The sequence below is a fragment of the Microplitis mediator genome, chromosome 5 (genome assembly GCF_029852145.1).
Source record: "Microplitis mediator isolate UGA2020A chromosome 5, iyMicMedi2.1, whole genome shotgun sequence".
NCBI lineage: Eukaryota > Metazoa > Arthropoda > Insecta > Hymenoptera > Braconidae > Microplitis > Microplitis mediator.
Genome location: NC_079973.1, coordinates 7,565,392 through 7,579,840, shown reverse-complemented (window position 1 = coordinate 7,579,840; position 14,449 = coordinate 7,565,392). Strand labels below are relative to the sequence as shown.

Below are 14,449 nucleotides of genomic sequence, written 5' to 3'. Positions count from 1 at the left end.
ATCGATTAGTAATTTATTTATTTAATTGGGCAATGAACTTTTGCACACAGAGAAAACGAGGATAAAAAATCACAATTTTTAATATACTGCCGAGTAAACTTTAAAAAGACTTATGAGTCTACAGAAATAGTTTTTACTTCACTACATTTCATTAGTATGGGGACAAAAAATTTTGATTGAAGCTTATCGATAATTTTTAAGAACAGAATAGTTTTAGTATAGCACACAAATTTTTTGGACACTTATTAGTCAGTATCAAATGATAAAAAATCGTTAATTTTAATCGTAATTTTTTTTCGAGGTCATTTAAAAAAATTTTTAATTCACTATAATTATTAAAATTATTTAAATTTCGCAATTAAAACACCTGCGATACTTTCTACCTGATATTTGTGAGATAACAAAATTTAACACAAGCTCTGTTATGACACTATTGTTATGCCGGTTTCTTTAAAACTGAAATTATTAAAAATTCTTCCCTATTTTCATCCCTAAATCTCTATCGTGATTGGACAGTTCCCTTCCCCGATAGTTTAAAATAAAAATTTTTTCATTTGTCGTAAAATCTATAAAAAAAACCACTAGGGGAAAAAAAATGTTAATTTTTAAAATAAAATTTTGAATCTTCAGCTGTAACACCAGAAACTACAAGTCGTTTGTTTCAAAACTAGGTTTATTATTACACTTGGCAGTTAACTTTTAAATTAATGTATCCTAATTTTAAAAAATTATTTTGAATGACATAAAGGAGGGATGGGTGAATTACAGATACCCAATAATATTTATCTCAAAATCACTTAACACTAATTCAATTATTTATAATTTATCAGAAATACCCAGCCCTTATTTTTGAAAATTTTTTTTCGTTGCTTTTACTTTGAAATTGTATCAAAAATCATACATGTAAATCAACCCGTGCAAAAAAAAATTTGCTTCATTATGAATTTCATTATGAATTTGATAATCAAATTCAGATTTGGAAACAAATATGACTTTGATAATGAATTAGCTATAAAAATTCTCTAATTTTCTACTACAGCTGAATCTAACAGGTAACCAATAGCTGAAATCTAATAATTTAATGGGTAATTTTTAAAAACTTGCCTTTCGCTTTAAACAAATGATAAGTACATTATAAAAAAGGTATATTACTAGCTTTGAAGAAAATTCAAATTTTTTTAATCGAAAGAAATTAAGACAACGAAGAGGAGTAATTCATGATGAATTTGATAATAATTATTATCAATGGGTAAGTTTTTAAAAATTACCCATTAAATTATTAGATTTCAGCTGTTGGTTACCTGTTAGATTCAGCTGTAGTAGAAAATTATAGGATTTTTATAGCTAATTCATTATCAAAGTCATATTTGTTTCAAAATCTGAATTTGATTATCAAATTCATAATGAAGCAAATTTTTTTTTGCACGGGAATATACATCTTAAATTTTACTAAAAATATTTTTAAAAATTTAATTTTTGAAACTATCACGTTTTGCCCGAAAGTAAAAAAATTTTTTTTTAATAATTATTGGAAATTGATTTTAATTTTCTAAACTAGTCTCCATTTTGCCAGCTATCCGCTATTTTACAAAATAAAGATTTACATTATAAGTATTTATGAATAAACAATTTAAAATTAGCTAAGCAAATATTTATAATAATTATTAAAAAATATAATAGTATAAATTGATAAAATAATGGACGTAACAAGATAAAAACGTCTCTTTGGTTGTAATTAATAAGATTCTGTCAAGTGTAGAACACTCGGTGGTTGCCTTCAAGTGATAATAAATCAAATTATTCAAAGATAAATAAATATATATATACTGCCGAATGGTTTTACTGACGATGCAATGGATCATGTAATATTCTATCTCCATTCTCTATTAACCAAATGCTCAAACATACCACAGCCCTCACATCCCCAAGATAATTTAATATTTGTTATTCAATATTATAATAATAACAACATCAATAATAATATTACTCAGTATATTAATACAAAATAAATTTAATTTTAAACCGATCGCAGATGCCGGTTTTGCCGGTTAGTGTTTTGATCGTCAGTTCTCCAACTCATCGATAGATCGCGCCTTTGATCAAGCAATCGAATTCGAATATATAAACAACTTATAGTATTAATTATTTATATAAAATCGATTATTATTAATCAGTGATAAGTAAAATTTACCTGCAGTAATAACAAAAATGCCACCCACTGATAATATCTTATAACTTTTATTTCTTCTTCACGGTGACGATTGTGATCTGATAAGTGACCAAATCGTCTATGAGACCAAAGAAAAGTTGAAGGAGCAACTCCAGGAAACGCTACATTTACTCCAGCAACTCCAAGCATTGCTCCAGTAACAAAATAAGTACTGTGTATCCAACAATAAGCATTGAAGGCATCTACAGGAATATCTCTAACAAAAAAATAAAAATAATTAAAATTATAAAAAAAAATCGATTACACGGAAAGAAAATTATGGCAGCGGTTCCCATAATTTTGTGAAATTTTTTCCTATACCATCATAAAAAATTACGACCATAAATTATGGGAGCGGTTCCTATAATTATAGGAATGTTTCCCATAATTATAGGAATGGTTCCTATAATTTATAGGAATACTTTCTATAATATTATGGGAATCATTCCTATAATTTATGGGAATGGTTCCTATAATTTATAGGAACCATTCCCATAATATTATGGGAATAGTTCCCATATTATCATGAAAAAATTAATTTAAAGAAAAGTGTGGTAATCACTTCTACAATACACAGAAATATTATTAAACATAAAAACAAAAATTCAAACATTGAAAAAAAAAATCGTATTTGACAAAAAAACATTAAAATTTTTAACAAGAATTTTTTGTCAGCACAAAACATTCAAGAAAATTCAAATTTTGGGAAATTTCTACACTATTGTGCAAAAAAAAAATTTTATGATATTATAGGGATGGTTCCCATAACATTATGGGAACCATCTCTATAGTAGTATAGGTACTATTCTCATACCATTATGGGAACCATTCCCATAATGCATAGCAAAACTTCCCATAATTTTCTTTCCGTGTAGTAAATTATGAATTAAAAATAAAAATGTACCTCGTGTGTACACAGTCAATAGGATTCCCTACAGATTGTTTAGCAGATACGATAATTGAAAATATTAACATGACAGCAGCCGTGAACACGTGTGCTCTCATGAGAAAACCATCACAGGTAACTCTTCTTACCTATTGAATAAAAATATATATAAATTATTAAATTAAAATTTATAAAAAAAAATATATATATATATATATAATTTATTACTCACACGAAATAAAAAATATACAGCACTAAATGCATCCATTATTCTTTGATCGTGACGTCCCTTATGTTTAGAAGGATCTAACAATACCTTGAGTAGATTTTTATTTTTATTTTTATTTTTAATACGTGAGGAGTATGTCTTATGTCCACCCTCACTACGATTTAATTTATCTATATAAATCACTGTACTTGTACTACTGGTCGTGATGCTCGAATTGGTACTGCTACTGCTACTACTACTGATACTACAACTTATTCTTTCATGTGGGTTTCGCATAGCTTAGAAAAAAAATAAAAAAAAAAAAAATCACCCACAACTTAAACTCAAACTTATACTTAAACTATACATAGTTTATTCAACCGGTCCATTGAATATCGAATCGTGACATTTTTATTTTTATTTATACATGATTTATTAAATCATGACATTGTTTTCTCTTTTCACGATTAAATTGTCAAAATATATATTTTTTCATTTTTACTCTGTGTAATGTTTTTATAAAACACATTTTAACTTTATTATTATTTTTATTTTTCATTCATTGTAATTAATTTTTTTTTTATTAAATTGAAAAAAATAAAGTTCTTAAGTTTCGAAAAAAAAAATTTGTCTGAGTTTTATCTCAATTAAAATACATTTATAAGTTGATAAAAAAAAAATAAATAAATAAATGATAATATGACGTACGCGTGTGTCCCGATGCGCGGGATAGCTCCCAAGAAACTGATTCGAAACATAGTGCCTGACCTACTGTGCTTAGCTCCTGTGCTTTTAGTTGCCAAGAAGTATATGTAAGCATTTAAAAGCATGATGATGTTGACGATTATAATCATCAACATAATAAACATATAATTATAATAATAATTATTAAAATAATAATAATAATAACGACCACACAGATGATGAGGATTAAGATGATAATGATGATGATGATGAGGACCAGCGATAATACTATTTTTACATAAACCTGAACCAATTGGGTGAGACAAATTTTATTTATAAATTTTTTTTCTTCTCCCTTATTCTCGACTCGCTTATTTAATGTTTTATTTAATACGTCTCGTATCTCGTTCCTACTATGACACAATTTGTCCTTCTACTTCGCCCACGTTAAGCCCAAGTCTCAATGACGACAACTATGACATCGCATTTATCGCACCACTCCGCTACTATATGTTCTGTATAAGACATTTTTATTTTATTATAACATTTTATCTTAACTTTATGCTTTATCAACTTGTCTCTCGGCGCCCTGTCATTGTGACAGTTAACTTTCATATATATATATTTATACATATATATTGAGGAATTAAGAATAACTTTTTATCGCTGTATAGTTTAATTTTAGTATCAGATTAATTCGGAGACTTCACTGGGTCAGCCGAAAAACTTTTTAGTATTTTTTAATTAGGTTACTTATACTTTTTTTTTTTTATATAAATTTTAATAATTTAAAATGTAACTTCCTTGCATGTTTTGTTAACTTATATTTTATATTTTTGGGACAGTAAAATTTTTTAGACCAAATTCATTACATTAATTCAATTAGCAAGTTTACAATGCCAACAATTAATTAGTTTTAATTTGATAAATTAAATTATTTTTAGTAAAAATTTTGGTCTTTTTTAAATATATTATATTTTTACATTTTTATTGAACAACGTTAGACTCGAAAAAATTGTCAAGTAATTAAATAAAAATTTATTTACATATTATTATTATTATTATTATTATTTTCGTTTATTTCTTATTATCTGTATCTAAAATTAAAATTTCAGCCGTGATTAAAATTATTGTAATTGGCTTTTAGGATTTTTTGTTAACAAGATTAAAAGTTATATACTTTGATAATTTTTTTTCTATTAAAAATAATTGATTCACTGTCGCATCTATCTAGTGTTCTATTTTTTTTTTAACAATTTAAAGATATGGAGATGTATTATTTAAATGTTACTCATCTTTTATTCATGAGAATTTATTACTCCACCTAAAATATATGAAGGGAATTTAAAACTATATGAATATGTCCGCGTGTGAAAAAAAAAATATGAATGACAGTTTTCAAAAATATAAAATAATTAACTTACCTATTAAGGTCATACCACTTGAACGTGCTTGAGTTATTTGGAGAAAGTAAATTACGTGTATTATTTTGAGTAGAAGCATCGACCAATATGTACTTTATCAATGCCAATTAAATAGGTCAATATAGCAAATATATGTTACATATTTATAAAAAAAAACAATGACTAGAAAATAAAAATATATTTTTAAAATTAATCAATGAAAAAACTGTAATTCAATCATTTGCTAAATTTATTTTTTGTCTCTTTGAGTAAATAAAATAAAAGCTCATATTTAATAATAATAATAAATACATTTTTCAATGCATTCTCTTATTTGATGCTAACTGTGTAAAAAAAAAAGTTCAAAAAATTTGTCCGCATAAAAAATTTGATATAAATCCGATTTTTTTTTTGTTAAATATTTTTATTCAACTTAGAAATTATCAATTTGTTTTTTTTTATTTCTCATTTTCAGTTTAACTTTTTTCTATTTTAAATATTTTAAATATCCCGCCTCTTTGTCTTGGATGCCGCTCTTTTTTTCAATTCTACTGATGCGCTAGTGCTGCTGCCAGTAGTTGATGGAGAGAAATAATGAAAAAAATAATAACAACAGTAAAAATAAAAATGGCAGCTAAATTTTTCGTGAATAATCAATTTTACGTTTTTAATTAATTACAATTATACTAAAAAGACTTAGATAGTGATTTTCATTAGGGGTTTTGTGATAAAAAATACAAAGATAATAAAAAAAAATTAGGCCGATTAATTGTGTCTATCGAGGGTTATTGTGTTTACGAAGTTTCATATATAACAATTAACAGCACTGGTTTCTTGAGTTAAAATAACTTATTTTAAACTAATAAAATAACGAATCGACTTAAGATTGTGTTCAAATTGTTCCTTAATAAATTTTCTACATGCTAGTATACAATTTGACCTATTTTTGTGTAATTAAAAGAGTGTAGAAATATTTTTGTGTGAGTGAAATAGTCGAAAAAAGATAAGTGTCAGTAAAGCATCCTCAGCGTTTTCGTGCTTGAGGTGTGCAATTAAATTCGATTAAATATTTTATTAATTTTATCAATGCTTGAAAAATTTTACGAAGAACGCGGGTTCTATTAACTCAATTATTCATAAATATGAAACATTTTACATCAAATAAATAAATAAAATCAATAAAAATTTTCATTTAAAAATAAAAATAAAAATTAAAGGGATCTCAGTTTTTGATTTTTATAATCAAAAGTGGTTAAAAAATTTTCTTCGTCCAATCATATGTATCATTAGTCGTACATGTACTTTTTATAATTCCAGTATCTAAAAAATGATATTAAAATAATTAAAAATATATGAAATAAGATCATGTCAATAGACTCAGGTCTTTTACCTTATCTTGAAAAAATATTTTTTGCCAATTAAAAATACTAGACAACAAAGAACAAAGCCTTTTATTGATGGTAAAATAATAATTATATAAATATAATAATAATAATAATAATAACAATAAATCAGATTAGTGGCATTACAAAGGCAGGTGTTGTAAAGTAAAGGCAGTAATATTGTGATTTAGCTTTTCATTAAAATATATATAAAGCAAAATCACTGGTGAATATTATAGAGTAATCGTCATGAGCAGCCGCACTGTCAACATGTGCAGTAAATTCTGCAGAATACTCTCAGTCGAGTTATTTCTCCAAGTAGTTATTTATCTTGTGTAAGAGAGAGTGATCTGTGTAAGCTATGCACTATACTAACTACGTCCACTACGACAATAAACGATTTAATGTACATGAGTTATTCATTTATCTCTGCCCTCTGACTTGACGTGCGTCCTTAATTGCTCGTAACTAGATCAAAAATCACTTGCAATCACTTTAACCTATTTTATCTCAATACAATAACTGTCTTATATTATTTATTGTTTCTTTTTTTATTGATATATACACAAGTCAAATTTATATTTATACTCCAGACATTTACGCCCCTAATTAAGACGCGATAATTATACAGGCAATTACTGCTTTATTTGGATCCAAAATATATTTTTATTTATATATTTAAAATATTTATCTATTTAAGTTCAAGCTATGGATTATTTATTTTTATCCATATTTGGTTATTTCAGTGCTTTACTATAATTACTCAATAGTCTTTTACTTGTGCGTTTAATTAGATCACAAAGAGTACAAAGAACTATTCAACGTTAATTTATTTTTAAAATAATACTATTTAAATTATTCCATAATATCAAGTTTTCATCTAATACGTAATAAATTTTATAAATCGTTTAATTCATCAGTTGCGTAATGTAATTTTCAAAATAATTTGTCGTTATATAAAAATAGGGCTCTTATTTTTTCTGATAATAAACTTTTCGATTAAAACATTATAAAAAATTAACATTTTCAATCTAATTTATACTTATTAATTTATGGAAATTTAATTTTTTTTACGACAATTTTTGCATTAAAAATAAATTGCCATCGTAAAAATCAACTAATTTTAAATCTCTATCGATTTAAATCATTACCAGACAATAAATATTGAGAAAATTGACATATTTTGGGCTTTTTAGTCGGTAGATTTTTTTTCGTTACAAATTTAGTTAGGCCACAATTTTTTTCTAATTTTTTTTTTAAATAATTCACCAAAAAGTCGAAACAAAACCAAATCATTTGTTTACGATTTCTTAAATTAAAAAATTTTAATTCACATAAAAAAAACTGAGTCCCAATTTTACATGATAAAATAATAATAATTATAGAGACTTAAAAATAAAACAAGGAGTAATTTTTATATAAACTATTCAGTAATTTATTTAATAATAAATTTTTATATAAATTTAATTTATCATTTAATTCTTACATTTATAATAATTAATACAATATATTCTCCATTAATTATCATCTCTGTTCATTAATAATTAATTAATTAACGCTAAATCTTACAAATTATCTCATCATTTAAATCATACTGGACCACTGGACTATCAAAAAATCTTCAATTGTTCAAAATCTTTATAAAATTTTATCATAAATCATTAAAAAAAAAAAACGATTACTTTAAGGTGTATCACAATATCGATTAGACGATAAATTTAAAAAATTGTCGATATTAGAAAATTTATATTTTATAAACAGCCTTTTATCTCATGGCTTTAATCCATTTATTTAAATGTCAATAAATTTTATTTTCAGTCTCAGTCTCCCTATGTCATGTAAAAAATATTCGAAACTGATTTGCCGTTTTTATTTATTAGAAACATTACATTTAATACAGATAAAACCCAAAGAATTAAATATATATGTATATATTTAAAGATAAATGTCGTGAGAGTTGAGCAATGTATAATGAAATCAATTATCGATTTCTTTAAATAAAATTTTCATTTAAATTTAAATTTAAAGTATAAAAACAAATACATGACATCGATGATTCTGAGTAGGCATTTTAATTTTTTTCATGCATTTTTTATTTATATTCTATGAATACCAATATATATTATCTAAATATATATATATATCTCATTCGTATACGCGAAATAGTCTTTTATTAAATTCTGCTTAAACATTTTTGTAGTAAAACTTTTATCAAATTTATAAATTTAAAATATATACTTATACAAAAATATATGTCACCATATATATGTACTTAAAAATGTAGTAATAACATTTATATGATCATATATGACAGATATTAATTATCAGATATGTTGTATATTATTTAAATTTAATTAATTACTTAATTATTATAATATGTTCATATTTGTCTTTTTAAAAATAATATCAATAGATCATTTATAATTAGATATGAGTAATCACATAAAAATTGTCATTATATATTATTCATATAATTTATGAAATTAATACATATAAATTTATTCAGATCTTGGCGCGCTTTTAACTTTTTAATTACAAGTGATTTGAATTTTTTCAAAATTTTTAAATTCTTTGAAATATATTTTTTTTTATTTTTTTATTCGGTCACTTTCTAATAAATTTTTAAATAACTAAAGAAAATTAAATAAAATATAATATATATGACTAAACTACTGATTAACTGGCTGCGACATATGATTGCCGACTTTCTTAGTGAGTTCTTCTAATAAATCGCGATAGACCAATGAGTCCATGTTCGATTGCAAAATATAAAGCAACCACCAATCACCGAGATCAAGTTTTTTGCTGATATTCGAACATACTTCGATAGACAGCAAACGACCGGAGTATTTTAAAACGTAAGGTCGTACTGAGGGCATGAATATTAAACTTGCGCGGTAGATCATCAGGCAGACCAAGAAAACTGATAGAATAATGAACCAAAACCAGATGAAGATGTAAGTTTTCTCGTTTACGATGTTGAGTGGTAGAATACATAATGAATCGTGGGTTTGAATCGTTCCGGACGCACCATATTTGTGAAATATGCATTTAGTTACTCGGGGAAATACGTATACCATTGGATCGACACGTTCTTCTTGTGGTGTGTCAGAAAATTGCAATACTCGGAGACCGTAGCTCATAAATTCACCGTCAAAGAAACGATTCATTAAATATAATTGCACAAAGATGTTTATTACACATAATACTTCACAGACAAAATAACGGTATACGTACATTTTGTGTCTCTGAAAATAATAAATAACAATCATATTTATATTTATAATAATAATAATAACAATAATAATGATAAAGACGAGAAGCAAATTAGCCTGAATTAGATTCAATGAGAGTAAATTGGGTACAAGTCAACTATGTTCTTGTTAATGTTGTCTTTTCTTGTCTTCTTTATTTTAAATATTATATTTCTGTCTTTGTTTTTTTATTTTTTAAAAACAAAACATTTTTTTTGTACTCAAATAAATTTAAAAAAAATTGAATGAAAGATTTTTTAAAATAATTTTTATTTATGATAGTGAAGTGACTTGACGTCTAATAATTTTTGTTTTTGAATTTTTTTAAAAATGATAAATTGTAAAAAAAAAATATTTGAAAAATTGTACCTATAGCTTTGTTAATTTTCTACATGTACATATTTTTAGTTCTTTTTTTGCAATTGATTTGTTGAAAAGAAAATCTGAAAATTGTTAATTGTCCGCTAACTTTGAGATCATTTTTTATTTAAATACTTTTTGAAGATATTTTTTTTATGACATTCATCAAAATTTAAATGATCCCGAAGTTAGCAGACAATTAGTAATTGCCGGATTTTTTTTTCAACAAATAAATTGCAAATAAAAAAAAAAAACTAAAAATATGCACATGTAGAAAATTTTAAAAACTACAGGTGCAATTTTTTCAAATATTTTTTTTTTTGTAGTTTAGCGCCTAAAAAAAATCCAACAATTATTAGACGTCTCCTAACTTATGATTCTGAAACTGACAGCCGATCCAGAATTTTTGGATTTTTTTTTCCAACAAATCAATTACAAAAAAAAAAAACTAAAAATATGCACAGGTAGAAAATTCAAAAAACTACACGTGTAATTTTTTCAAAAAATTTTTTTTTTATAATTTACCGTTTAAAAAAAAAATTCAAAAATTTATAGACGTCGGCTAACTTCCGTATCATAAAATTAAATCAAATCGTTTCTCAGAAAATTGTATTGAAATATTTAAAAGTAAAATTTTTTCTTTTGAATTTTTCTAAAGTGTTTTAAAAAAGTTTTCTAAAATATTAACAAGAAAATAATGTTGACATCATGGACAAATAATTATAATGACTGATCAATTTTCATTAATCATATTAAATCAAGGCTATTGAGATTGATTGTAATTCATTGAATTTATATTTCATAGAATACCTTAATATGAGTCACTAAATAATCCATTAGAGTATTTTTTTTCTTGCTAATGGTGTCTTCATTATCGAGACCATGATTTAAACCCATAACCAGTGTACTGGCGAGACCGCCCTCCCAAATGTTCCAAAGCCAGTGCGGAAGGTAGCAAAACATTGCCTGTAAAAATAAATCAAATATAAAAATTTATCATCAATCTATATATAAATATAGAAAGTATCGTATTAGCTGTGGTAATTGATAGCATCTATTTGAAATACAAGTCCTTCAGCATACCATTGGAATTATTTATTTATATCTTTACAAATATATACTACTGGCGTTTCAAAGTGTCACAGCATGTCAATCTAATATATACATACATATATACCATATATATGTATGTTAGTATTTATAAGAAGATACACGATAAACTTTACCTGGAAAAATAAAACGAAGCAGACCCATTGATAGTAGGTGTAGTATTTCCTCGCTCCAACATCTCCAAAGTCATTTGACACACCAGGGTGTGCAACTTCAACGCCAACCTATCAATAAAAAACAAAATGAATCATAATTAGTCGGGTTGTTTTAATATTTTAAAAGTCAGATGAGAACAGAACATCAATTATGTAAAAATTTTTTTGTTAAAAAAATTTTCTCGTAGTTTCTTAAACTAAATTCATTGTATGCTAGTATAATAGCTGACTAAAACCCAGTGTTGCAAGATAAGAGCTTTAATTTGCTTAAATATCTGCTTTGCCAGCGCGACTAAAACGCTAACTGAATTCTCCAGTGTGATAAGACTCAGCAAGTAGGGGACAAGATCCTACGGGTAATTTGAATCTCTCGAGAACAACTCAAAAGACACGCGTCGATTATACATTAACCTCTATTCACATGTATTTACACTTATACATACATAAATATCTATTATATATGTGACATATAATACTTTTTTAAACATATATATATACATTCATAAACAATCATGGGGGTTATACAATTCCACACTGTATTTAATACTCTCAGCTCTATCTGCTGCAAGTAGATACAAATGCTATAAGATTCAACTCGATAAGCACTTAATTGTCTCCCAGAATTGCCTTGATACTTGATTATATTCTTCTCACATCTATCACATAAGCAGTCATTATTTTTTTTTATTTTTATTCTTTAAATAAAAATTTTATTTTATTTCCCCTTCAATGTTTTTAATAAATAAAATTTATTAAAAAAAAAATATATATATTTATATATATATACATATATATATATATATATATATATATATATATATATATATATATATATATATATATATATATATATATATATATATAGGGGAAGAGGGGGGGGGGGGGAATTTAACATTATTTTGAATTTGTTTTGTTAAACTTTTTTAAAAATCGAGCGTCGAAAAATGTTAATAACTTTTGTTTTATGATTGAAACAATTAAAAAATTTTTGTTCTCCATTTGCATCCAATAATTATTTAAAATGTAATTTAAAATCCAGAACTTTTTTTTTTTTTACCTTTCTAAGGGGGTACTCCATTTTGCCCGCAAAAATGACAATTTTTTTCTTTTAATGGCAACTGAAAATTTTTTTTATTTACTTTGAATATCATTAAAAACAAAAATATTTAGCGCATTTGAATCCTCAAAAACTTGGTATTTTCTTAAGTACCCCATTTTGCCCCCCCCCCCCTTCCCCTATATATTTGATCCTATATTAATTGTATTAATTTAAAAAAAAAAAATTTGATTTAATAAAAAATTTCTTAAAATAAAAAAACAAATTACCTGACGATTGAATGCATCAGGCATAGTAAAAGTTGAAGTAATCCAACAAAATGTATTAACAACATTGTTAGGCAAATCCTTGCCGACTATACAGGATATCGGATTACCGACATACTGGGTGGCCGTGATTATAACTGAGCACGTGAGCAACAATACTGTTGTAAAAATATTATGCATACGAAAAACCATTGAATCTGTCTTCACTTCTTGCCATTTTAAATATTGGCTCAATCCCCGTAATAAATTATACATGGCTGATTATTTGTTTATTATTATCACTGATAATATTTAATAAAAAAAAAAATAATAATAATAATAATAAATAAATAAATATCTATGAAATAAAACTAATTGATGAAACGCATGGAAGCTTCTTTTTAGTTGTTTTAAAAAGACCGGATGGTTAACCGGTACCAGCTGTCCACCGATTATTTCTCCCACTTTATTTTATATATATTATATTATTATTATTATCACTCGAGTTTCCCCTCGATCTCCAGCGATACGAGTTCTCCCAGTCGATACAATCTTGTAAATATATATTTAATACGAGAACACTATTTCCAAACGATGTATTTAGTAACCACAAAGTTAATACCGATTTATTTGTCAATGCTCCTTTTAACACTGCAATTAAACAATGCGTTTTTTTTTTATCTATTTATTGGAGTCCTCAATGTCACTGAAGACTCATAAGTCAAAGACACGTGTTGCATATGTAAACAAATTTATATTAAATGCAAAACTAAAAAATCAAAATTAAGTAGTCAAAACTAGTGATATGGAGTAAAAATTTGAAGGTTTAATTTGAGCAAAGCACTTTGAAGTTCAGTTGAGGTTGAGATGAAGTACGAGGCGAGCACTAGTCCTGAGAATTTATGACAAACAAAATGAAAAAAAAAAAAAATTGGCGGTCCCACGTATCGTTTCGCACGTGTGTTCACATGGATATGTATATATATATAACACAGAAAAAGGAGAAATATTAAAGTATCGTTGGCTTCGGCTAGCGATTGTCGTCGAACGTCAGCAGCACGTACGTACGAGTCTCTTGGTCGTCGACTGACGAGAAGTGCCAGTGGATTTGTTGGGCCGGGGGGAAAAACGTGCCGAGGGGAAGGGGTCCTTTGAGGCCGCGAGGGGGATCGCGGGTTGCAGGATGGGGGACAGCGTTTTTTATGCCTCTCTCTTGCTCCTTTTTTAGTAATTCTGTCTTTGTTGGGTGTTTCTTTAAAAGGGGGACCGTGCTAATGGTAACCCATCAGAGCAACATGCTCCCCTCTCGAGGCAAATTCTACTTCTTTCTCTTTCTCGAGAGCTCGGTTGCTTGGTACCGAGAACTCTATAGTTTCGTTTGGTTAGTTGTATGTTGTATGTAGTATTATATTGTATTTTAGTGTATAGTTGATATGAGAATAAACGCGTTCTCAACATTACTTGCTCACTATCCTCACTATTATTTTATATATAGG

General features: G+C 26.1%; 2 protein-coding genes across 4 annotated transcripts in view; both read right to left on the bottom strand.

Moving 5' to 3' along the window:
• Positions 1–4,030, bottom strand: part of LOC130668078 (innexin shaking-B) — a 31,918-nt gene extending 27,888 nt beyond the window's left edge. For all 3 annotated transcript variants that reach the window (XM_057470143.1, XM_057470146.1, XM_057470147.1), the window contains exons 1-3: positions 3,328–4,030; positions 3,114–3,244; positions 2,192–2,426 (exon numbers count right to left, since the gene is read on the bottom strand). In XM_057470143.1, coding sequence (XP_057326126.1) covers positions 2,192–2,426; positions 3,114–3,244; positions 3,328–3,600 — 639 coding nt within the window. In that variant the 5' untranslated portion in view covers positions 3,601–4,030. The remainder of the gene's footprint in view (positions 1–2,191; positions 2,427–3,113; positions 3,245–3,327) is intronic.
• Positions 4,031–6,818: 2,788 nt separating this feature from the next.
• LOC130668080 (innexin inx1) lies at positions 6,819–14,069 on the bottom strand. Its single transcript, XM_057470149.1, has 4 exons — positions 12,978–14,069; positions 11,613–11,720; positions 11,197–11,352; positions 6,819–10,020 (listed from the first exon to the last, which is right to left on the bottom strand). The coding sequence occupies exons 1-4, from the start codon at positions 13,227–13,229 to the stop codon at positions 9,442–9,444; spliced, it is 1,095 nt and encodes a 364-aa protein (XP_057326132.1). The 5' UTR covers positions 13,230–14,069; the 3' UTR covers positions 6,819–9,441.
• Between the last annotated feature and the right edge of the window lie 380 nt (positions 14,070–14,449).